Genomic DNA, 24,481 nt, shown 5'->3' with positions numbered 1-24,481 from the left:
CGATGCAAAGCAGGGTGGGGGACAAGGGGCAGGAGGGCTTTGCAGGGACGATGCTCCCCCAGGGACAGGCAAACACGGCTCGTGCTCCGGAGTCTGAACGTACGGAAATGGAAGTGGGGGCTCTGCAGCTGCAGCGTCCACTGTGGGGGCTGGGGCAGGGCCCCCCTCGTCACAGCCTCTCATTGTGGGAAAGGCTCTGCTGGCCACAGAAATGCAGCAGGACCCGTCCCAGGCGCGCTGCAAGCCACGGGCCAGGCAGCTCCTGAAGCGCCATCCCCAGCTCAGAGCAGAGCGACACTTCAAGGACAGGGTGTTCCCGCAGCACCCCAGAAAATGCTGGGGCAGGTGGGCTGTGCCAGGCTGCGTCCTTCTGGCCCTGCCTTCCTCCTGCTGCTGCTCGGTGAGTCGGGGCATTTCTCTGCCTTGGCGCTCTGGACCGGAGGGCTGCCGAGCGGGGCAGGACAGGGGAGGATGGGGACAGGGCGAGCGGAGCAGCCGGGCAGCAATGAGGGGCAGAGCTGTTGTCATGAGGGCGGGAAGACGATTGCCTCCTCCAGCTACGGCACAGCTCTGAGCAAAGGGCACGTTTTCCCAACACCTCTAAGGGAGGTCAGGTCAAGCCTGAGACTTGGTAGATGCTGGAGTGCTTTAGGGAGCCGCCAGCATCCACCTGGAACCACAAACCCACCCAAAATGGGCTTGGGGTGGTGTCAAGCCAGGAGACGAAGGAGATGCAGGATGGAGCCACACGGGCGGGAAGGTGTTTGCCCAGCAAAGGGCTCGGCAGCGGGGATCAGGGCAGGGGCACGGCGGTGTGCGGGTCTCTGCCCCTCTAAACAAAACCCTCTCTGCCCCACGGTGCAGGTGCCACCATGACCACCCAGGACACCTGCAGCTCCCCAGGTGATGTGAGCAGAGCAATGGGGCAGATGAGGGAGGTGTGTGGGGGTTGATAATGGGCCGAGAGAGAGGGGGTTTGTTCCCCGTGTGTGGATGCCGGAGAGGAGACTCTTCCCTCCCACATCCAGGGGCGTTTTGCAGCCCCAGCAACATTAACGCTGCTCGGGGCATCCCTGTGCCATCTCCCCAGGTGACCTCCCGGCTCCTGAGCTCGTCCTGAACACCTTTGGTGCTCGGGAAGGAGAACGGGTTTTGTTTCAATGCTCCATTGGCCTGCAGTCTCCCGCTACCCGAATCTTTTTCTGCAAGGATGGGGTGGAGAAGTACAGCCTGAAAGCCCTTCAGGGGAAACTGAGCCACAGCCTGGTGCTGAACGTCACCCTGGGGAACGCAGGGACATACGAGTGTGGGTACCAGCACAGGAACGAGAGAAACTGGGTGAGGAGCTCTGCCCTCAGCGCTCCCCAGCACCTGGCTGTCAGAGGTGAGATGTGGCACTGGGGCGCAGGCAGGCACCACTCCGGGGCTCCACAGAACCCAGAGGAGTTCAGGGACCCTGCCGTGCCCCATGGCGTGTCCCCGGGCAGTTGGGATGCTGGAGGTCAGCGTGCAGTTCAGCCCAGCCTTTGCCACGGGGGCAACTCCTGCCAGGCACGGGAGGGCTTCCTGCTCCTCTGCTGCCCCCAGCATCATGGGGAGGGGAGCGTGGTGGTGCCAGATCTAATCCAGAGCCAGAGCCGTGCAACACCTGCATTTATTTATCACAATGCTTGAGATATGGTGGATTGGGGGGGTCCCAGCAGTTGCTCAGTTGTGCAGTACCTGGGGGAGATGGAGACTCTCACCCTGTCCCTTTCTCCTCCCAGGCAGTGGGTCCAGCTCCCAGGCAGGGCCATCGACCACGGGTGAGTGATGAGCGATTCCCTCCCTACACACCCAGTGACCCCAGTGTCACGCTGAGGGATGCTGGGCTGCTGACAGCAGGACACGGGGATATTCATCAAACAGGATCTATCTTAGCTCTAAGGGCATGTCCTGCTCTCTGCTTGCACTCCCCATGATGTCTCCTCTTCCCCAACACCTTCTGTCCCCCCCAGATCCCTCCTCTTCAGGCATCGTGCTGGGAGTGGTCACCGGCTCCCTCCTCCTGCTGGCTGCAGTCAGCTACTGTGTCGTGAAAAAAGGTGAGGGATTTGGGGAAATCGAGGGTAAACTTCAAGGCCAAAATTGCACCCTGATGCAGGGCTGCTGCTCTCTGACCCTTCCTTGTTTTGGATGGTCTGCCCGTACCCCCTGTTTCCTGGAAGCTGTGTCTCTCAGGCCTTCCCTTTATCACCTGGGGGGAGAAAAGGTGCTGAGATTGACAAGAGCTTTCCTCAGTGGTGATTGTGCTTGGATGCCAGAGTGGGGAGGCAGAGCCCAAATGCATCCCTGCCCCAGGCAGGCATGCATTTGCTCCCAGCCCTCTGGGCACAAGGAGGGAGTCTCCGAGCTGGCCTGAGTGGAGCAAACACGGCTCCTCCTCAACGCTTGGGCTGTCCACAGCTGCTGAGAGCTTGGGAGAAGCCACTCGGGGAAGCAGGATGCACAGATGCGTAGGCTGGGCTGGGAAAGTCCCTCCCTGAGTGAGGTGTGGAGGTCCAGCCCATCATCTTCCTCGTCCAGCCCAGTGCCTGCAATGCCGGGGCTGTGCAGTAACTGGCCCCCCACCTCTCCCCTTCTTTCCCTTGCAGCAGCCTGCAGAGAGAGATGCCAGAGGTGAGCAGCAAACCCTGATGGCTGTGGGGCTGCAGGGTGATGGAGACGGGGGCATCCCAGGCACCCAGTGTCTGTGGGTGTCTTCCCCTGGGTGGAGGAAGGGAGGAGCAGGGCTTGCCCTGAGCTTGGTTCCAACCAAGGACCTGATGCATCCTCCATGGCAGTGACCCAGCTGGCCCCATCACAGCCTGGGCACGGACCCCAAAACCCTTTCCCCCTCCTCTCCAGGCAGCAGCAACTTCCCAGCCAAGAGCCAGAAGTGACCAACTACACCGAGATACAGTGTGAGTACCACCTCTCCCCTCCACGTGAGCCACGGGCTCCTCTGTCTGCGGGGGGCCCCTGCTCCTCCGCTGGCTGCCCTCCGGCCCTGCCAGCAGCCCTGCGCCCATCGACCGGCCGTGCCGCCCTCTCCACAGCTGCACAGAGTTGCAGGGAAACGCCCCAAACCCCCTTTCCCACTCTCCGTCCCCTCCCCTCGTTGCAGGACCTTTCCCAAATCCATGTGCAGTCCCACCGGGTTATGCAAAACATCTGCCCGTTGATCAAGGGCGGATTTCTGGCTGTGCTGTGCCCCGCTCCTTCCTTGCACGCACAGACCAGCTTCTGCTGCAGAAGGAAGGTGACAGCAGCCCAAACCCATCTCCTGGGAAGGTCCGTCCCTGCACTCGGACCCCGGGCTGCAGTCCAGCCCCCCGGGACTGGTGCTTTTTCCTCTCTACGTTTTCCCTTTGCCATGATTTCTGCTTCAAAGCAGAGTGCAGCAGCTGAGGGTGTGGGTCCGTTCATGGGCGACGGCAGAACCTCCCCTTGCTAACTCTGCAACTGCAGGCTGCAGGGAAGGGGCGTGCTGTGGATGGGGAAGGGGGATCTCTCCCCACCATCCGTCTCCATCGGTCTATTTGCAGGGTGACTTTGGTTTTCCACGCAGGCACCGAGCGGCAGATAAGAGTCTGCTGGTTGGGCAAAGAGGGAAAATGCCGTGGGTTGGGGGAAACGCAGCCAAACCCCAGTGCCCCTGCACCCACAGATGGAAGGGCAGCTTGCTCTGCTGCCGAGAGCGGGGTGAAATTAGGGGGGAAACAGGACAGGGGATTCAGTCCTGACCCCAGGGGATCTGCCGTTCAAAGGCAGGGTGGGTCACATCCCTCCCCAGAACGGGAAGCAAGGGCTAACAGTGCGGTTTTGCCCCCACCAGACTCCACCATTGCCCACGTTGGATGTAACAGGGTGAGTCGTGGCAGAGAGCGGGGCCCCCAGGGGTGGGGTGGGCAGGGCGGGGTCTGCACTGGTGGCTTGGGCTGGAGAGTCCCACGGGGCCGTTCCCACCACGAACTCATGGGATGCACTCAGAGAAAAACACATTTACTTCTGTGTCCACCTGCCCATGTCTCGCCTCCCCTGATGGCCCTTTCTGCTTGAAGAGAGCGACACTTCTCCAACAAGAAGATATTTTTCCCATCAAGTAAATTTTTATTTTCTCTTGGTATCTTCTGCAAACACTTTCCCTGGAAGAATGGTTCATGGCTAAATGCCTGATGTAAAATTTGGGGGCTTTTCAAGCGGAGAAAAAAACCTGAAACCCTAATCTGTGGGAAAGCAACACCAAAGAAACAAGGGGCCACTGAGAAACACAGTACTACCCCAAATCTGTTATTAGTTTTGCTGCCTTGTTAACCCAGTCTGGTGAGCCACAGGGCACAGCTCCCTCCAGCGCTCCTGCAGCCCAGGGCCAGAGGCTAGCGCAGGGCCTGTAGCCAGTGAATGAAATAACATGGTTTAATTTTCCCTCGAAAGCCTCGTGTGCAAGAGACGAACATCACCACAGCGTACGCCATGGTGAACCACGCGCGCAGCCAGCCCAGATAGTGCTCCAGCACGGCGAGGGCACGGGGGGAATTGTCCGCGCTGGCCTTTTCTCTCTGGCAGAGAGCTCCTGCGCCAGCGAAGTGGGGCTGGTGTGTCCACATTGGGCTTACTCAGGGTTTGCTGTCACGGGGAGGGGCTGTGCTGGGAGCCCTGGGGATGCTCCCCCAGCTCCTCAGCAGACCATGTTCGCCGCCTTTCCCCTCCCAATCCCATCTGCACCCACCAGGCAGATCGCGTTTTCCAGGCACCCTCGCAGGCTCCCGTCACCAGGAACCTGCTGTGTGCCAACCCCTTCGCTCGTCTTCACCAGTTCTTGCTGGGGAATTGCCAGCGCTTGGCTTGGGAGGGCAACACCCACCCACAAGCCCTGTCCATGCCAACAGGGCCACACCCCGCCCTTCCACCACACCCAGCCCTTTCCACACACATCAGACTTGTATCCTGGATGACTTGAACCAAAAGTCTATGAATGACTTGCACATGTATTTACAATGTATGGTCTATAAAGACATATAAAATATATTACAAATTTTGTAAATGTATACGTGAACACCTCAAGTGAAGACTTCTCCATCCCACTGCGTAAAATAAACTGCGTGGCACGAGCACGGGCGAGCTCTGACATCAACCCAGACAGAAGCTCATACGGACATACGGGTACACCGGTACAGAGGCGCTGATGTGCTCGCACCTCTCTGTTAATAGCTATGTGTGATGATGATCTGCTTTCGCTCAAATGAAGAATAAACGCCTATGGATTTCTATCACTGACTGCACCTCTGTCTTAGACATCCCTTCAGGAATGGGACTGAGCTGCCCAGAGATGGCCCTAGAGATAGAGAGGGTTGGCCGTAGAGGATTGAAGAGACTGTAGAGGGACACGGGGGTAGGAAGGGGAACTGCCTCTTCCCTGAGCTCAGCTGAGACATCTACCAGACCCTAAAAGCTTCATGTTCCCACTCCGCTGCTGCCTCTCTTTTCTCATCTTGGCTCTGCTTTCCTTCCCAAACCTAAATCCCAACCAAAAGTCATTTGTTGCCCTTACCGTACCCAAAACCGATCATGCCATTGGAGTGTTAAAATACCATGCAAGGGTCACCTGTGTTCTGGCATCGAAATTATCACCAGTTGGTAGCTACAGGTTTGCATTAATATTGAGGATTTAGCTAAGAAGAGCTTTGCAGCTTTCCAAGCCAGCTGGGTTTTGATGTCCCTGTGTGAGCCCTGTGCACCAGGTTTCAGTGACAACCCCTGGAGCCAGACAGTGGCTCTTGGGCGCATTTCACTCAAGACCTCTCCTCACACAAGGAAACAGCAGCTCCTTTGGCATGTATCTTCATGCTTTTCTTTACAGCTGGCAGATCTTCCATGCTTTCCCCATTTGTCTCTGCATCTCTGCGTTCCCTGCCTGCACAAGAAGATCTTCACAAAGCTGGGAGCAGGTGTTTTAGTGCAGAAGGGTCTGGGGGTCTTTTGAGGTCTCTCCAAGCAAATATTTCATCCAGAAGAGTTAAAGCCCCAACTGGGTGGGGAATGTGAGAATTGCAACACAAGAAGGAACCATCCAGAGCTCCTCCAGGAATGTCCAGCAAACGCCCACAGATCCTTGCAGAGGAGAGAGAGAGAGAGCAAGGAAGGATCCACGTGAATGCACTGTCTTCTCTTGGGTAACTCAGAAGACAGTGGCATCACCTCTGGCTTTCTCATAAGTTGGTGTACAGTGAAGCTCAGAGCACTTTGGCATGGAGATCTTCAAAACAGAAAAGGCAGCAGCCTCACCCTCCTGAGGCCCATCATGGCCACAGACCCTTGGGCTGGGCTGGCACCGTGCAAGGAGGGCAATGACAGCCACAGCAGAGCTGTGGGAAAATCCCTGCACCATGGGGTTTTGGCCTTTTCCTCCCCTAAATCTGCACGTCTTGGAGCCAAGAAGAACTTGTACAGCCTGAAAGTCTCATCAAGAGCTGAACTCACCTCAACTCTGCCCAGTCCGACTCTGTTGACATCTGGAGGGAGAACCTGAGGTAGTGTCCAACAACCAGCAGGATGCTGGAGACAGCCAAAAACAGGTTTGGAAGGGAGGAGCCCCGGGTTTCCAGAGTAGATATCAGGATTGGATTGGGAATATTTAGTGAGGACAGAATTTATTGACATTTAAATAATTGAGAATATAAAGAATATTTATTTCTATATTGTATGCAAGGACTCCGAAAGAGAAGGACATCATGCCCAGTGCTGAGAGGGGAAGGGTGGGTGGAGGGTTGTCACAGTAACTCTTGCTGTCAGCAGAAGATTCCTTAGAACTACCAGCATCCCCAAGCTGGGTGGAGAGAGCAGGGGAAAGACGTTGAGGGTGTGTGGGCCCAGCCACAGCAGTGGGGCCTTTGGGGTCATTCCCATGGATGATACTTTCTGCATGACCAGGCGCAGCCCAAGGCATGAGCGGCTGGGGCAGCTCCAGCCCCGACGATGCAAAGCAGAGTGGGGGACAAGGGGCAGGAGGGCTTTGCAGGGACGATGCTCCCCCAGGGACAGGCAAACATGGCTCGTGCTCCGGAGTCTGAGCGTACGGAAACGGAAGTGGGGGCTCTGCAGCTGCAGCGTCCACTGTGGGGGCTGGGGCAGGGCCCCCCTCGTCACAGCCTCTCGTTGTGGGAAAGGCTCTGCTGGCCACAGAAATGCAGCAGGACCCGTCCCAGGCGCGCTGCAAGCCACGGGCCAGGCAGCTCCTGAAGCGCCATCCCCAGCTCAGAGCAGAGCGACACTTCAAGGACAGGGTGTTCCCGCAGCACCCCAGAAAATGCTGGGGCAGGTGGGCTGTGCCAGGCTGCGTCCTTCTGGCCCTGCCTTCCTCCTGCTGCTGCTCGGTGAGTCGGGGCATTTCTCTGCCTTGGCGCTCTGGACCGGAGGGCTGCCGAGCGGGGCAGGACAGGGGAGGATGGGGACAGGGCGAGCGGAGCAGCCGGGCAGCAATGAGGGGCAGAGCTGTTGTCATGAGGGCGGGAAGACGATTGCCTCCTCCAGCTACGGCACAGCTCTGAGCAAAGGGCACGTTTTCCCAACACCTCTAAGGGAGGTCAGGTCAAGCCTGAGACTTGGTAGATGCTGGAGTGCTTTAGGGAGCCGCCAGCATCCACCTGGAACCACAAACCCACCCAAAATGGGCTTGGGGTGGTGTCAAGCCAGGAGACGAAGGAGATGCAGGATGGAGCCACACGGGCGGGAAGGTGTTTGCCCAGCAAAGGGCTCGGCAGCGGGGATCAGGGCAGGGGCACGGCGGTGTGCGGGTCTCTGCCCCTCTAAACAAAACCCTCTCTGCCCCACGGTGCAGGTGCCACCATGACCACCCAGGACACCTGCAGCTCCCCAGGTGATGTGAGCAGAGCAATGGGGCAGATGAGGGAGGTGTGTGGGGGTTGATAATGGGCCGAGAGAGAGGGGGTTTGTTCCCCGTGTGTGGATGCCGGAGAGGAGACTCTTCCCTCCCACATCCAGGGGCGTTTTGCAGCCCCAGCAACATTAACGCTGCTCGGGGCATCCCTGTGCCATCTCCCCAGGTGACCTCCCGGCTCCTGAGCTCGTCCTGAACACCTTTGGTGCTCGGGAAGGAGAACGGGTTTTGTTTCAATGCTCCATTGGCCTGCAGTCTCCCGCTACCCGAATCTTTTTCTGCAAGGATGGGGTGGAGAAGTACAGCCTGAAAGCCCTTCAGGGGAAACTGAGCCACAGCCTGGTGCTGAACGTCACCCTGGGGAACGCAGGGACATACGAGTGTGGGTACCAGCACAGGAACGAGAGAAACTGGGTGAGGAGCTCTGCCCTCAGCGCTCCCCAGCACCTGGCTGTCAGAGGTGAGATGTGGCACAACGGTGTGGGCCAAAGGGACAGGGCACTTGTCACCACGTGGCTCTTCTGAGGATGGAGCTGTGTGCTGGGGCACGCAGGGCAGGGCGTCCTTAACCCGGCTGAGTGTCTCGTCTCCACTGAGGGATGCTGTACAGAGAGATCCCCTGCCAAACGTTCCCCCTCCCTCTCCAGCACTCACCTCCGATGCTGACGTGTGTCTTGGCAGTGCCCAGGAACAGACAGCCAGGTTTCAGGGTGCCAACAAGTCTTGGCTGTGCCAGGGATGCTCCCAGGTCCCCCCTTTACCTTTACAAGGAAACATCAGAAAAGGTGAGAGCTTTCCATGAGCTGGGTGGTCCCCCTGAAGTTCGATGAAGCCAGACATGAGCTGGGGGGTCTGCTTGGTGTCTGGGATGGTCCCAGCACAGGACAGTGACACTGATAATGTCTGCATTTCTCTGACAGGCAGCAGCCCCTCGCACAAGGCAGTGCTCCCACCCAGAGGTGAGTGATTGCTCATGAGCCCTTCCCAGCATCTCCTTCCTCCTGGACATGCCTTGTCCACGTTGTGACCCTCCTCTCTTCCAGGGCCAGCCGTGCCCCTCTGGGTCTGGATCCTGCGCTCTGGCCTCGCCCTGCTCCTCCTGGCATCCAACCTCCTCATCACCCTCATGCTGGAGAGATGGAGTCCCTGTGCCAGCGGGGCTGGAACGCCTGGAGACATCCCTGTCCCCTTCGCCCTCTGATGTCCTCAGTACACTGGGCTCCCCACTATCCCCACTGCAGCCTCAGACAGCCATGTCAGGCTTGGAAAAGTGCCGAGCTGAGGGTGGCTGAGCCCACCGGCCCCTGGCCAGGTCCAAGGGTTGGCCGTGCCTGGCCCCTGCACCCCACACCCACCCGTCTGTGGGGCAGGGACTCGGCTGAAACCCTCACCCAGCAGACAGGAGGGGGGGTGTCTGGCTGGGGGAGAGCTGGGGATGGGGTCTGAGCATCAGCACCTCCACATGCACCCCAGGCTCAACCTTCCCCCCGCGGAGTCTCAAACATCCCACACCGACATGTCTTGTCACTGACCCAGGAGCCAAGTTGGTCCCTGATGTAAAACTCCCAGTGCTGGAATCTGGGCCCTTGGTGTGCCAGGGAGCTCAGGGGCAAGGTTGGGGTGGAGGCAGGAGGGGAGCACTTGGCTGGGAAGCAGAAGGCAAGCTGGCTCCATCGCCGGTAAAGGGGGAAGGAGGGTGAGAGCCAAGCTCATGAAGAAAGGCTCGGAGGCAGGGCTGGAAGTGATGCCTCCTGCCTTCATCTTGGAGGTGCACACGGGAAGTGAGGGGACTCAGAGGAGCCAAACCTTGGCTGACAGAAAAGCCACTGTTGGTACGTCTGGCCAGACGCCACTTCAGCACCCTTCCTCACAAAACCAGACCAGAGGTGGAGAAGAGCAAGGGGAGACCTCTTCCACTGATCTAGAGCCCCAAGGAGCATCACTCCGAGCAGGCCCAGTGCATGCAAGGCCTCAGCAAACGTCCCGGGGTGCTGGTGTGGGGCAGGGAGGTCTCCAGGCACAACAAATCCTGCCGAGACATTCCTCGCCAGCAGAGAAGCCCAAGGGGGTGGCCCGGGTGAGAGATGCAGCCACCGTCACCTGCCCCTCATCCACGCAGGGTGTCCACAGGGGCTTGGTGATCGAGATGCACTAATGTGGGTGCTGGCACTGCAGAGCCTCACGGGCTGTGCTGAAAACGCCCTCCGAAGCGGGCTGGGAAGGTGCAGCCTGTCTTCGTCATCATCCAGTCCAGAACACGCCAGCGGGCTCATGGCCACACCAAGCGCCGCTCCAGTGTCCAGCCCCCAGCCCTCTGCTCGCCCCCACCTCCTTTTGGCCCCTGGCTTGGAGATTTGCAGCTGCTGCTGCTGCTTCCAAGTCTGCTTCAAGAGCAGCTCTGCCCAGCAAAGCGTCACGGGGACACACGTCTTTCGGAAGGAGCGGTTGGGTTGATGTTGGGGAGCGGGACGGAAATCTCATTTCTAAATATAAGAGCCGCTGCTGCGCGCACGAAGGAGTGGTCTGGCCAAGCAATAGTGTGGTCGACTTCTGAGCATGCAGAGCGTGCAGGAGGCGACTACCTCGCTGCTGAGAGAGCAGACGTGGGGAAGGGAGGGCTTTTTTTAGAGCAAGGTCACTCGAGACCCAGCAGCTGCAGCAAGGAGCAGTGGCTGAGCTGAGCTGCGCTGGTGCTGAGCCCAGCTGAGCCCATCCTGTGCGGTGGGATCCACTGTCCTCTAAGGGGAGATCCTGAGAAGCCGGGCTCCTGAAGACCCCTTGCAAAGCCATGAGCATCCCCCTGCACTCACAGGCGGGTGGGTGTGGGGTGCAGGGGCCAGGCACAACCCCCCGCCTTGGACCTGGCCAGGGGCCGGTGGGCTCAGCCACCCTCAGCTCGGCACTTTTCCAGGCCACCTCTGCCAGGGCGATGCCAGCAGGGAGGGGAACCCATGTTCTAAAAAATGTAATATGCTCTTCTATTTCTTGGTTTGTTGCTTTGTTTTTCAGAAAAGGAGAAGGACAGCTTTCAGAAGGGTAAAATAACATTTTTTTTCCTACTCTGCATTTGGTACCACACACTATTCTTTTAACCATACGCTGAAAGATGCTTTGCAGGCGACCGTTCTAATAATATAGCGGTGATTTATGCAATTGTGAATACTAGAGCTGGAAAACGCACTCAGAACTTCACATTTGCAAAGATTAATTCCCTATTCCAACTGAAAAGATAATTGAAAAGTTGTTATGTGTACGGGTACACACAGCCTCTCTCTTTATCTATAGTTATATATCTATTAATCTATATGTAGAGAGCATAGATATTTTTAAAAAATATAAGCTTCATAACGACATAAAGTGGGAATGTTTGGGCTGCCTGCTAGAATTTGTTTAGCTGAATTGCAGAGAACAAGTTGAAGCTGCAATTATGTAAATATTTCAATACAAAAAGTCATTATAGATTTTTGAGAAAATTAACTGTTTTATTTTGAATGCTAATACTTCTACTGCACTGTCTGTTGTCATTACAAATTATTAGGAAACAAGTCTAAAATTTTGCAAACAAAAGGAGACATCACCATCACCCTTCAGAGACAAGCTTGTGCAATGTTTAATACCCTTCCCAAGGTTCTCATGGCTGCCCTTGTTACTGGCCTGAATGTTAGTGGAGGCAAATGTTTCTCTGCGGATCTGAGATGCTGGTTGGTATAAATATCGATCATGTTCATTACTCACATAAATATTCATCATGTTGGACCAACAGTTGCCTGGTGTGTGTTCAGGCAGCAGAGGCCCATGAGCAATTTATGAGACAGCCAGATGCTCAGTTTTAGGGGCACTTTATTGATACTTTGTGATATTTGCTTTTCAGTGGGAATAATGTGTTGAGGTGAGTTTTCCATCACTGGAGTTATAACCAAGTTTGTAGATCTTTCAAAGGATGGGAGAGAACGGTTTTGCCAAACCCTGGATCCCCTTATGGCACACTGGTGGTTCTGCAATATCCCTGCCCTTTGTCTCCTCAGCTGAATCTTGCTGGCACGTCTTTCTGTGGCAAGATGAGCATGGGCCAGTGGGGCCAGTCGGGCACTCACGGTGCTTCTGGATCCTCCAGTTTCTTGTTAACTGCAGAGAAAGGGGCAAGGTAAAGCACTATCTGCTCCCAGGAACTGTCTGACACCAGAATTGCCTGTTAGAAGCGACAAAGACTGCTCCTGAAGAAGGTCCGCAGGTTGGGTTTTACCCACATATTTGGGGCTGTCAGGAACCCAGCACCTGAGCTTTGGACAGGGCTGTTGGAGCCAGGACAGGACTGTGTGAAGTGCAGACTCCGACCCTGTGGCACAATGCACGACTTGATCCAGAGGACTGCAGCACGTGGTCTTGATGGCATGACCCTGTGCAGCACCCAGGTGAAAGCCAAGACCCTACAGCCCTGCTCCTCCATAATGAAACCAGCCAAAGACCCCCAGGGTTCCTCCCTTCAGCCGTGCAGGGTCTGTCCAACAGGGCATGAGAAGTGAGGAACTCAGCTCCCAAGAGCTTCAGAGAGTCCAACTCAGACATTTACTGAGTATTGATGATGCACCAGTACAGATGCATCTCGCCCCAGACGCTGTTGCCCGCACTGATGCTTGTCATTACCTCCTGTCCTGCCCCACTTTCCCTCTTTCTGCCCTTTAGGATCTTCACCCTATACAAAGCCTCCTTGTCAGCATCTCCACAGAGGAATCCATCCCATAGTCAAACTGTCAGCGGTGTGTTTGCCTCTGCTCTGCTGCTGACCCTCTCCCACCACCTGGTCCCATCACATCCATCCTAACCAGATGCTCTATATTCCTTACAGCTCCCTCCTGTATCCACTTCCCTGCCTCCACCAGCATTATCCTGAGCTGGGGGGACCCTTCCTGCCCTGTAATTCCCCTTCTGTACCCTGCAGTCCAGCCTGCTGGCTCTGCTAGAAGAGTCTGGCCCTGTCCCCACACCACTTCAGATGCCACGGTGATGGATTACCTGTACAAGTAACACTGGCATCCTCCCCATGATAGCAGTTGTGTTCACCCCACGGCCTGGCCTGACAGTCAAAGATGCTCTCTTCTGTCCCCTTGCATTCGACATCATCCAGCCAGATGATGTCCGACCCTCGACGATAGTGGGCGCTTCCTGGCGCTGACAGCGGTGATCCGCAGCCCACCTGCTTGCACACCACCTCGGCGTCCTTCATGTCCCAGTGGTCATCACAGATGCTGCCCCACCGGTTCTCGTGGAGCACCTCGACTCTCCCAGCACATTTGTTTGGGCCATCCACAAGCCGGACTGGCCCCACCTCAGGCACATCCACCTCTGCACCAGTGCCCAAAAAATAAATGTTAAGTCCTACACATCCCACCACCTGTGGAAGGCTTGTCTGCTCAGCAGAGGCTCAGGTGTCTCTGAGCACACTGGAGATATGGAAAGGGCTTCTCTGGGGTGGGAAGGAAGACAGAAAAGCCCGGGAGAGGGGCTGTGGGAAAAGGGCAGGAGGAAGCTTTCCTGGTCTTCATGGATGGCTGCAGGCTCTATTGTCTGTCTGCTTCAAGGAGCCTGCTGATGGTAATCACCCTGCAGCCCAGAGGCGGGACAAGGGACCAGAGCAGTCTCAGGTAGGAGAGAATTTAATGCTGCCCCCGGGTCAGCTACATCCACGTGTCCTCCCTGGGTCACTGGGCAAGCACTGCACCCAGGGATGGGATGAGTTAACCATCCGTGTCCCTCTCTTGTTCCCACCAGCAGACACCACAGAGCTGCACTGGGGCTCAGGACCAGTCCTGATTCAGGCAGGGGGCACGTGTGTGGAGGGATCTGCCCATCCTACTGCCCAGCATGTGCAGGATGGGTGATGGAGGGGGATTTACCTGAGCACTCCACGCTGGCATCTTCCACGTGGTTGCAGATGTTGTCTCCCCACGCCTTCGTCTCACATTCGGTGAGGGATGCTTCTGTCCCCGTGCAGTTCACATCGCTCAGCCAGATCTGGCCCTTCCCTTCCCCGTATTTTGACTCCCGAGGGGCTGATAGTGCTGGCCCACAGCCCAGCTGCCTGCACACAACCTTTGCCTCCCGTAGATCCCACTGGTCATCACAGACAGTCCCCCAGACATCCTTGTGAAGCACCTCGACTCTCCCAGAGCAGCGGCTGGGGCCACCCACCAGGCGGACTGAAGTGGAGATGGTGATCCCCGAGTCTGCAGACACATCCAGAGAGGGCATGCCCAGGTCCATGTGCATTGGTGTGTGTCCCCGCTCTTCCCCAGACATCCCCACCCTGCCCTGCACACAGCACCTTCTCCTCCATAGCTTTCTCCACATATAACATGCGAGAAGCACAATGGCAGGCTTAATCTCAAGCCTGAGCTGAAGAAAAATGGCCACAGAGCACCCCAGTGAGCAAAGAAGAGAGAACCTCCCCGACTGAAGCCTTCTTCTGTGGCATAAGGACCCCAGGCCACCAGAAGGACTGTTAGGTTAGCACCAACTCAGTAGGAGAGTGCTCTGTAGGAACCCTTGCTCCTGTCCAAGGTTGTGCCCACATTGACTGTAAGGACACCCTAACGCATGGCTGGCAAAAGCGGGAGAATGGAAGGATTACCTGAACAAATTGCACTGGCATCTTCCTTGTGGTAACAATTGTGGTCCCCCCATGGCCTCGCTGGGCACTCAGAGAGAGCAGCTTCCACCCCTGTGCAGTTCACATCATCCAGCCAGATGGTGTCAAGTCCTTGTCCAAACTTGCCTCCAATGGGGGCCAGCACCGCATCCCCACAGCCCAGTTGCTTGCACACAACTTGGGCATCATTTATATCCCAGTCGTCATGGCACACAGTGCCCCAAAGTTCTTTATGAAGCACCTCAACCCTCCCAGCACATCGGTTCGGGCCTCCCACCAGCCGGACTGGCCCTGGCTCAGGTATTTCTGTTCCTGCCAAAAACAAATGATGGAGAAGTTCTGGGACACGTCTCTGTGCCACTGACCACCTAGAGAAAGCAGAATCTCCCACGATGTACCAAAACTGTCTCTGCTCATCCCAAACACCTGTCAAAGGCTCCCTTCCTAAATTCTGGCTTAAGAAGAAAAGTTGAAGGGAAAATATTATCAGCATGGAGGCTGTCAGGGGAGGGAGGGGACTATCTGTGTCCTCTCCCAGCTCTGCAGGTTATTCCAGGTCCAGGAGCTGTGATGCAACTTCTCTGGGTCCAGTAGGGTAGGAAGGTGGAGCTGAACAAAGTCATCCAGCACGCCTGACCTCCTAACTGAATGGGTCAGAAATTGCACCCTGGCTTATCTGAGGCAGAAGGGACAATGTGGCATGAAGTAGAAAACACTTAGAGGTTACCTGAGCACTCCACGCTGGCATCTTCCACGTGGTTGCAGATGTTCTCTCCCCATGGCTTCGCCTCGCATTCAGTGAGGGTCGCTTCTGTCCCTTTGCAGTTCATGTCACTCAGCCAAATTTTGCCATCCCCTTCCCCGTATTTTGACTCCCAAGGGGCTGATAGTGCTGTCCCACAGCCCAGCTGCCTGCACACAACCCTTGCCTCCCGTAGATCCCACTGGTCATCACAGACAGTCCCCCAGACGTCCTCGTGAAGCACCTCGACTCTCCCAGAGCAGCTGTTGGGGCCACCCACCAGACGGATCTCCAGTTTGGCTGTGTTTACATCTTCTGGAGAGAGAAGACACCCCATGGTGAAGGTGTGGAATGAGAAAGAGGGCTTCTTCTGCCCAGTGTGTCTGTCTTTATTGACAAACCGGGGGGAAGAAAAGCCCAGGGTATTCTGGCATCCCAAATCTTTGGTGGTTGGGAACTGGGTTTCGAGCTGGGAATAGCCAAAAGCTGCAGGTGTTTGTGGGACCACAAGTCTGTTCTGAGATACAAATCACAGGGTTCATTTTCAGCTGTAAAAGGAGAGGTATAGCCCCCCTCAAACCTACTCCAGCATTCAGGTTCTGGGTAAATTTCCCCGTAGTTAAGGCCAATGTCTCCCAGCAAATGCTGCTACAAGGACTAGAAGAAGGGTGTAGAGAATTGAGATATTTCTACCCGTTCCCCAAGTTGGGTTTGCTCAGCTATTGGCAGTGATTGCTGGGTGTTGTTGTGGGCCTACAGACAATCAGCACTCGGGAGTGGAAAGGACCTACTCAGTCCTGTTCTTGTTGTTGAACCCACCAGGACACACAATCCCTCTCAAAACCTGGCTCCAGTTGCCAAACCTCCGATCACAACACTGTTTGCCACCCTAATATCAAGAATGAGATCTCTAAGATACCCTGGTTCCTTTGCACGGATCTGGGGTGTAGAGGGAGAAATTCAGGGACTGAAAAGTGCCAGGGTCTGAAACCCTGGAGCACCTCCACACTGGCTCATGGAGCCAAGGGGACACCAGGCATTGCTCCATCTCATGGAGATCAGACCCCAGCATCGAGGGTATCCTGATTTATGGTTTAATTTTGCTAAAATGAGCAGCTGTTTTGTCAGTGTTTTGGATCATACTGCTCCTTTCGCCCAGAGATCTCCAGCATGTACCAGCTGCACCTCACAGAGCATACGGGAGGTAAAGAGGCAGGTCTTCTCCATCAGCTAATCAAGAGAATGTGGTTTACAGAGAGAAGATCACTGGCCACAGAAGCAGGTTTCAGACCAAGGTCTCTTGGCCCCAAGCAGCATATTTAAATATCCAGATCAGACACAGCATCATTCTGGATGACACTTTATGATAGCTGTGCGTGCTGACTACAAATACTGACCTGCCAGCAGGACTCCTGCAAGGGAAGCTGAAATAGAAGAAATACGGGATGTTAGTCTGAGTCTCGTGAGATTCAGGACAGCAAAACACCAGGCACGAGACAAGACTCCGTGAGCTCTGTTAGAGCCCATCATTGTTCTGTCTCCCAAACCCAGCTGTCAATGGGCTTTGCCTATCCTAGTGCATGTCCGTGGGACTTTCTTGATAAAGCGATCAGCTAAGGAGACAAAAGCTTAAAAAGCCCAAGTCTACCGGGAAAAAAAAAAATATTGTTTGGGCAGACAATGTGAAAATACCATAACAGAGAAGTTAGGATTCCTCTTGTCCAGATTCAGTCACCTGAAAGTCAGTGTCCAGACAGATTCGATTCGATTCGATTCGATTCGATTCGATTCTATTCTATTCTATTCTATTCTATTCTATTCTATTCTATTCTATTCTATTCTATTCTATTCTATTCTATTCTATTCTATTCTATTCTATTCTATTCTATTCTATTCTAATATTAGACTAGAGGTCAAGGTAAACGCTGAGAGGGAAAGCCTGAGGAAAAATTGCCAGGATCTGTTTTTCCTGAAAACTCAGGAGAAGGGGACTTTGTGCCCACTGTAGAAGGTCAACAGCAAAGAAGACCTGAACACAAACAAGAATTTCTTCTCCTAAATACAGCAGTTGGGCAAGATCCCAAGCACTAACCAACAGCTTCAGGCAGGGGCAGAACTGCTGACACCAGGACAAGCATTAGTGTTATTGCCCAGATAAGTATTTTTTCCATCTGTCTTTTTTTTTTTGTTTTTAGCTACTTTTAAAGTTTATGGGTTGAGATGCCTAATGGTTATCCCCTTTCTCTGTAAATTCCAGTTGCATTCAGGTAACATATCATCTTGGGAGCCTGAAGTGCCTGTCCACGTACCAGAGCCACCGAGCATACTCAGTGCCTCTGCCCATTGCCACCAGGTCTGGCCTTATCCCTGATGCATGGGAAAAGGAAGATTTAAGGAAGAATTTTTTTATAATGAGGATGGTGACTCACAGGAACAGGCTGCCCAGAGGGGTGGTAGATGCCCCGCCCCTGGAAACATTCAAGGTCGGGTTGGATGGGGCTCTGAGAAACCTGACCTAGTTGAAGATGCTCGTTGCAGGGGGTTTGGACTAGACAACCTCAAAGGTCCCTTCCAACCCAAACCATTCTGTGATTCTATGAACCCACAGAGACTAGGAACCCACAGGAGAGAAACAGGGGCAGGGAACTCCACCTTGTGTGCTGCTGTCTTTGCTCATGAGGGATGGGATTCAGTTCCTGGATGACACACTTCTCAAGGTGTCTAGGTATTGGTGGGGCAGCACCCAGCTGTCCACCTGTGGCTGTCTAGTGACATCTGAGGGGATCTGAGTGTCCACACTCAGCTATCAGACATGGATCAAATACCACCAATTGCATCTCAGTTCCTTGCAATGTCCCATTTGCTTTGTGCCATGGGCTGTAGAAGAAGCAATAGTGGAAGAGGAGAACCATTGGCAAAGAGATGCCAAGCCAAAAGCAAAGCAAAAAAAAAATCCCACCTCACTTACCCCAGAGACATGCCAGGAGGACAAGCCTCATGTTGGTGGCAAAGATACTGTGCACTCGTCGTCTCCACGGGAGAGGAGGGCAGGGAGGAGGCAGGACATGCACCCAAGGGACTGGCTATTTGAGAAGTCTCCCTTGTCGCGACTCCTCCCCTCCACCCCAAAAACCTCCCTCCGTTCCCCGTGGCAGGTGCCCAGCAAGTACGAGAAGCCAAGGCTCTGCCAGGAAGTGACTCTTGTGCCATGCGCATCACGTAAGCCGCGGGATTGTGAAAGTGAGCTGTTTCGGCAACCTGCTGAGCAAATAAGTCCTCTCAGGACAGTCAGTTCTGGAGCATCAGTTGCAGGGATGGGGGGAGACAGGGTTTTGCAAGTTGCCTTCCAGGACTGGCTTGAGGCAGCTGCAGGAATAGGTCAGTGCCCAGGCTTAGCTGGGAAGATGGGTATGACCCCATGCTGCTAACACAGCACGAGAAGATGTAAGAAACCTTTTCCCCTGCTGAAAGCGGCGTCTTCCAAACCTGATAGTTTTTTCCAGATTTTCTCCCATGTTTGTCCCAAGAGACAGGAAGTCTCCATGAAATTTGGTTGCAAGGTTTGTGTGTGTTCACAATCCAGTTAATTTTCAGTTGGTGTGAGACTTCCTCCTGGTCTTGACAGAGTCAGATGTGCAAGCCGCAGGATGCTGTCCCTGGATGGGACAGCCAAGCCCACTGGTCCCCTGTGAGGCTGAATCACCCAGACAGTCACACGGCTGAGCAGAGGTATGATGCTGCTGCCGCTGGGGGTGGGATCTACCTTGTGCCAACTTCTCCATCTGGAAAAATGCATTTAGACACCTTGTATGCTCAGCAGAGACAATCAAGCACTCCTAGAAGGCAGTTGCAGTTGGGTGTCAGATTCAGACACCCATACTGGAGATGGCTAAGGGGGAAGATGCCCCAGGGCGGGCTGATGAGGTGGATATCCTAAAGGGAAGGAGATGTGATGCTAGGAGAATTGCACCGTGCCCTCCACTACTCAGCAAAACCCTCAACCCCCTCTTTGCATTTGCACTAGCCATCTGGGCAAGGTGGGCCCACAGGACCATAGCTCAGCATCGTCTAGGAACCTCAGAGGCAGGTGCAAAACAGCTCAGCTGAACACACAGAAAATATACTTTACTGCTGAACGACCAAAAAATTAACACACAGGAATATCTTTCATCCAAGGGAGTGTGTGTTGGACAGAAAAGAGTTTGCGCAGCTCTGAGGAACTCCTCTTCTTAGACTGTACAAACCAGGGACTACTTGCAACACCTCCTTTGTCTTCCCCATGCCAAGGAAGAGTGTGGAGATACCCTCTGGAGATGACAGACAAGGAGAGAACACCCCTGGCAGAAATGGAGAGTAGGAGTGGGTGACAACTCACAGGGAAGATGAATGAGGGTAGTAGTAGCAAGTCTTTTCTTTGCAACAGCTGGTCCAGCAGATGAAAACTGAAAGTGATGGGCCAGAAAATCAGGCCTGAATAAATACAAATCTCAGCCTGTGGAGGACCATGGCCTTCTCAAAGACACGCATCAGTCCACATTAAAGTCAGGTCCATATTAAATTCAGTATCAAAGCTGTGTATGGTGGAAGAGAGCATTGCATCCAACTGAGAGCAGATGAATCACAGAATAGTTTGGGTTGGAAGGGACCTTTAAAGGTCATCTAGTCCAACCCCACTGCCATAAGCAGGGACATCTTCAACTAGGTCAGGTTGCTCAGAGCCCCATCCAGCCTGGCCTGGAATGTTTTGGGTTGACCCAGTGCTGATGGATCTGGTGGAGTTGAGAACGGTCAGCGTGAGGTTCATGGTTGGACTGGATGATCTTCAAGGTCTTTTCCAACCGAGATGACTCTGTGATTCTGTTTCCAGGGATGGCACATCTACCACCTGTCTCGGCAACCTGTTCCAGCGTCTCACCATTCTCACCGTAAAAACGTTCTTCCTTATATCTAGTCTGAATCTCTCCTCTTTTAGTTTAAAACTGTTATCCCTTGTCCTATCGCAACAGGCCCTACTAAAAGGTTTGTCCCCATCTTTCTTATAAGCTCCCTTTAAGTATTGAAAGTCCGCAATAAGGTTTCCCCAGACCCTTCCCTTCTCCAGGCTGAACAACCCCAACTCTCTCAGCCTTTCCTCACAGGAGAGAATACAGATGAGCTCTGTACTTTAGCATTTGAAGACTGCTCTCATCTGTTTGCTTAGTTTTCAGTTTTGCCCACTGAGGACATTTTCAATCTCTCCATCTCTGTCCTGTTTTCCGTGCTTAGATAACTTACTGCCTCCCTTTTGGCTAGTCTCCAGGAAGCCAACACTTGGCCAACACCCTTCTTGAAAGCTGCTGCACACTCCCAGCCACTGCTGTGCAGCAGAGACCTCAGGACTCCTGGGAAAAGATGACAGTCACACAGACATCTCGTATGCGAGAGGACCCCCTGTTCCAGAAGTCTCAGGTGAGGTTTGCTTTTTTCGCAATACCCAAGGCTTGCTGAGCTACAGCCAGTTGTGCTTTGATACTGATCCTTGGGTTCTTCCCGCTTGCCGTGAGTCCAGCCAGTAATTCCTGGTTTGTATTTGTACAGTTGATTACTCACTTGATAGTTAATCCCAACAAACCCGTGTTCATTGGTAAGACTTTGCATCTTATCTTCTAGGCGGCTACAAATAGAAGTATTGCCTTTGTGCTCAATGTTTTTCCAGGAACTGAATGTAGGCCAAATCCTCTAAAATTCAGGCAGGGGAGACGAGCAGGGCAGATTGCCCTCTGTGTCAATGACCAGCTGTAGTGCATGGAGCTCTGCCTGGGGATGGATGAGGAGCCAGCCGAGAGCTTATGGTCAGGAGTAAAGGGAAGGTAGAGACAGGAGACACTACAGTGAGGGTCTGCTCCAGGCCACCCGACCAGGTAGACCGAGTGGATGAGGCCCTCTATAGACAGAGAGGAGCAGGGCCACATCCACAAGCCCTGGTCCTCATAGGGAACTTCAGTCACCCTGACATCTGTTGGAAGGACAACACTGCAGGGCATAAGCAATCCAGGAGGTTCCTGGAATGTGTTGATGAGAACTTCATTTTCAAAGTGATAGAGGAGTCAACGAGGAGAGGTGCTATGCTGGACCTTGTTCTCACCAACAAGGAGGGGCTGGGGTGAGGGGGGAAGCTCAAGGTCAGCCTTCGCTGCAGTGACCATGAAATGGTGAAGTTCAAGATCCTTAAGGCATCAAGGAGGGATCACAGCAAGTTCGCTACCCTGGACTTCAGGAAAGCAGACTTCGGCCTCTTCAGGGATCTGCTTGGCAGAGTAACACAGAATAAAGCCCTGGAGGCAAGAGGGGCCCAAGGAAACTGGTTCCTATTCAAGGATCGTCTCCTCCAATCTCAGGAGTGATGCGTCCTGACAAAAAGGAAGTTCAGTAAGAACCGGGTTGGTGTTTGCAGAGTGTTTGAGAAGTAAATATTGGCTTTGGGGCATAGGACAGTTGGTTTTTAAGACAGCCAACTAAAGCAGCAATTTCCCTTTCATCCTGCTTTGTTTTTCAAGCAAACAGGAGAGAAAATAGGATTAAGAAATATTTAAACACTTCAAAGAGGAATGTGAACCCACTCCCATAGGAGGTTAGCAGTGGAAGCAGGGAAATTGAATTAACCCTTGGGACTACCCACCACCTTCCTTGCTTTGAGTTAAGAAACAAGTTAAGCAAAACTAAAAACTACAAGGAAAATCTCGGAATATTACCATTTTTTTTTCCCTTTGCAATCCGTGCGGGTATCTACATTCTTCAGAACAGACCTAAAAGAAATCTATCTGGTCTTTCATAATCACAGTTAATAAATAACTGTACGCTTGTCTACCTCTAAAAAGTAGGTATACTAGCCTAAGTAATTATTACATTAATTATTAAAAGTAATTATTAAAAATAATTAAAAATAATTAGATAACAAATATGTTTGTAAACACCTTGGCGTGGATGAACTGTTAGCTAAAAAATGGCATCATCTGTATTTTAGAAATACATATTTCATCATATTAAAAGGTATTAAAACTTTATAAGCAGTGTTTGGTTAGTTAAGATACAGAGAAAACCAGAAATTAATATATTCAGTTTTAGAAATTTTTAAGTTTTCTCATTAAAAAAACCCATCCATGCTACTGGGGAAAAGAGAAAATAAAAAGAAAAGGAAAAAAAAAAGGCAAAGAAAGTATTTTAAACTGCAGCCAGGGCATTTAAGTTAAACTTCAAGGAAAAGCTTGTAATTATAAAGATTGCCAAGTATTAAAAATATTAACATGGAACAATTCCAAATCAAACTTGTCATGTCAGAATTAATAGCAATTAGATAATATTTAAAAGCTAAGAATGAAGGAACGCATGCTATCCTAACACAGTGATGAGGTGTGAATAGAATAAATTAATTTCTTCAGCGCTAAGGTTTTAGAAAGAAACCTGAAACTTACTCAAACCAGAATCCACAGCAATTTAGAATGAATTAGTTAATTAATTAAAGTTATCACTTCAGAATTAATTAAAGTAGTACTAGAGGAGTGAAGCCTCATTGAAGAAAACCCATTTGTGCTGAAGTGGGACAGAAATCAAACACATCACGCTTTCCAGGAGCCTGGGCAATTCCTCCGCTGCTGCAGATCCCATGGGACATCGTCCCCAGTTGGATGGAAAATTAGAAATAAATAAATAAAGCAGCAAAAATATCAATATCCATTTTGCACCAGTTTTTTTTCAGATCTTGCCTGGATAGGATGTGCTGGTTAAACACACAGGACAGGCACTGAATGGTTAATCAAAGATCCAGATAGCCAACGGGTTTGTCTTGGGATCGATCAAGATTTGGGTCTCCTCTGGAGGCGTCCGCGGTGCTGGTGGAGGGTTATGGGGAGCAGCAGCGTGTCCTGCGGGGGTTATGGGGAGCAGCAGCGTGTCCTGCAGGGGTTATGGGGAGCAGCAGCGTGTCCTGCGGGGGTTATGGGGAGCAGCAGCGTGTCCTGAGGGGATTATGGGGAGCAGCAGTGTGTCCTGAAGGGATTATGGGGAGCAGCAGCGTGTCCTGAAGGGATTATGGGGAGCAGCAGCGTGTCCTGAGGGGGTTATGGGGAGCAGCAGCGTGTCCTGAGGGGGTTATGGGGAGCAGCAGCGTGTCCTGCAGGGGTTATGGGGAGCAGCAGCGTGTCCTGCGGGGGTTATGGGGAGCAGCAGCGTGTCCTGAGGGGATTATGGGGAGCAGCAGTGTGTCCTGAAGGGATTATGGGGAGCAGCAGCGTGTCCTGAAGGGATTATGGGGAGCAGCAGCGTGTCCTGAGGGGGTTAGGGGGAGCAGCAGCGTGTCCTGCGGGGGTTATGGGGAGCAGCAGCGTGTCCTGAAGGGATTATGGGGAGCAGCAGGCCCCATGGGGAGGCGATTCCTGTCCTTCCCTGCTGAACATCGAGAGAATGTGGCAGCTTTTATGTGCCTGAAAGGTGCAGCCCTGCAGGCTGGTTGGCACGATGGGCCTCTGTTGGGAGGGACCTCAAAGAGGTCCATGCCACCAGGTCACCATGCCTCAAGCTCCCCCAGTTTCCCCAAACCAAGTCCTGGGGATCCCGAGGAGGCATTGCTCATCTGGGTTGATTGCGCTTCCAAGGACTTCCTTCACCTCCTCTGACTGTGGTTATTTGCCACCTAGGTTTGGGGTTTTTTCTATTTTTATTTTTTGAGATGCGGTGTCTTTTCACCCAGCTCCTGCATGTCTTTTCTTTCCCTGCCCAGTGCAGTTTGTGCTTTGCCTCTTGGCGAGCTGAGGTCAAAGCACTGCGCCACCCCTGGCTCCCTGGGCAGGTCTCTGGGCTCCCCCGGTACCCCCGCAGGGCTGAGGGGGTGTCCGCGCTCCGGGGGGACCCCGAGCCCCCGGTACCGAACGGCGCGGGGCGGCGGGAGCGTCTCGGGGCGTCCCCCCGGGGAAGCCCAAAGGGCCCTTTGGGTCAGCGGGGGGACCCAGAGCACGAACCCTTGGGCTGGGGCTGGATGCCCCGCGCCCACCTGCATGTCCCCGCGCCCACGGGCGCTTCGGCCGTTCCCTTCCCGCCCCATTTCTGTTCCCCCGCGCTCCCCCCGCCCCGCCCCGGAAGTGACGTCGCCGCGCAGCGCGAGCGCGGCCGGAAGCGGCTCCGGGGGAGGTGCTGGGCTCCG

The 24,481-nt window shown here is 53.7% G+C and overlaps 2 protein-coding genes across 2 annotated transcripts; one reads left to right on the top strand and one right to left on the bottom strand.

The window, feature by feature from the left end:
* Nucleotides 1-872: 872 nt before the first annotated feature.
* On the top strand, nt 873-5,301 carry LOC141917216 (uncharacterized). Its single transcript, XM_074810319.1, has 8 exons — nt 873-903; nt 1,091-1,384; nt 1,767-1,805; nt 1,998-2,084; nt 2,634-2,658; nt 2,887-2,942; nt 3,857-3,888; nt 4,456-5,301. The coding sequence occupies exons 1-8, from the start codon at nt 873-875 to the stop codon at nt 4,525-4,527; spliced, it is 636 nt and encodes a 211-aa protein (XP_074666420.1). The 3' UTR covers nt 4,528-5,301.
* A 6,440-nt stretch (nt 5,302-11,741) lies between these two features.
* LOC141917192 (scavenger receptor cysteine-rich domain-containing group B protein-like) lies at nt 11,742-18,398 on the bottom strand. The gene is made up of 7 exons (XM_074810280.1): nt 18,275-18,398; nt 16,704-16,730; nt 15,292-15,621; nt 14,547-14,876; nt 13,813-14,142; nt 12,932-13,261; nt 11,742-12,043 (listed from the first exon to the last, which is right to left on the bottom strand). The coding sequence occupies exons 1-7, from the start codon at nt 18,303-18,305 to the stop codon at nt 12,009-12,011; spliced, it is 1,413 nt and encodes a 470-aa protein (XP_074666381.1). The 5' UTR covers nt 18,306-18,398; the 3' UTR covers nt 11,742-12,008.
* Nucleotides 18,399-24,481: the final 6,083 nt, after the last annotated feature.

The sequence above is a fragment of the Strix aluco genome, chromosome 35 (assembly GCF_031877795.1).
Source record: "Strix aluco isolate bStrAlu1 chromosome 35, bStrAlu1.hap1, whole genome shotgun sequence".
Taxonomy (NCBI): domain Eukaryota; kingdom Metazoa; phylum Chordata; class Aves; order Strigiformes; family Strigidae; genus Strix; species Strix aluco.
Note: the sequence above shows the minus strand (reverse complement) of the source record. Positions and strands in the feature narration are given on the sequence as shown.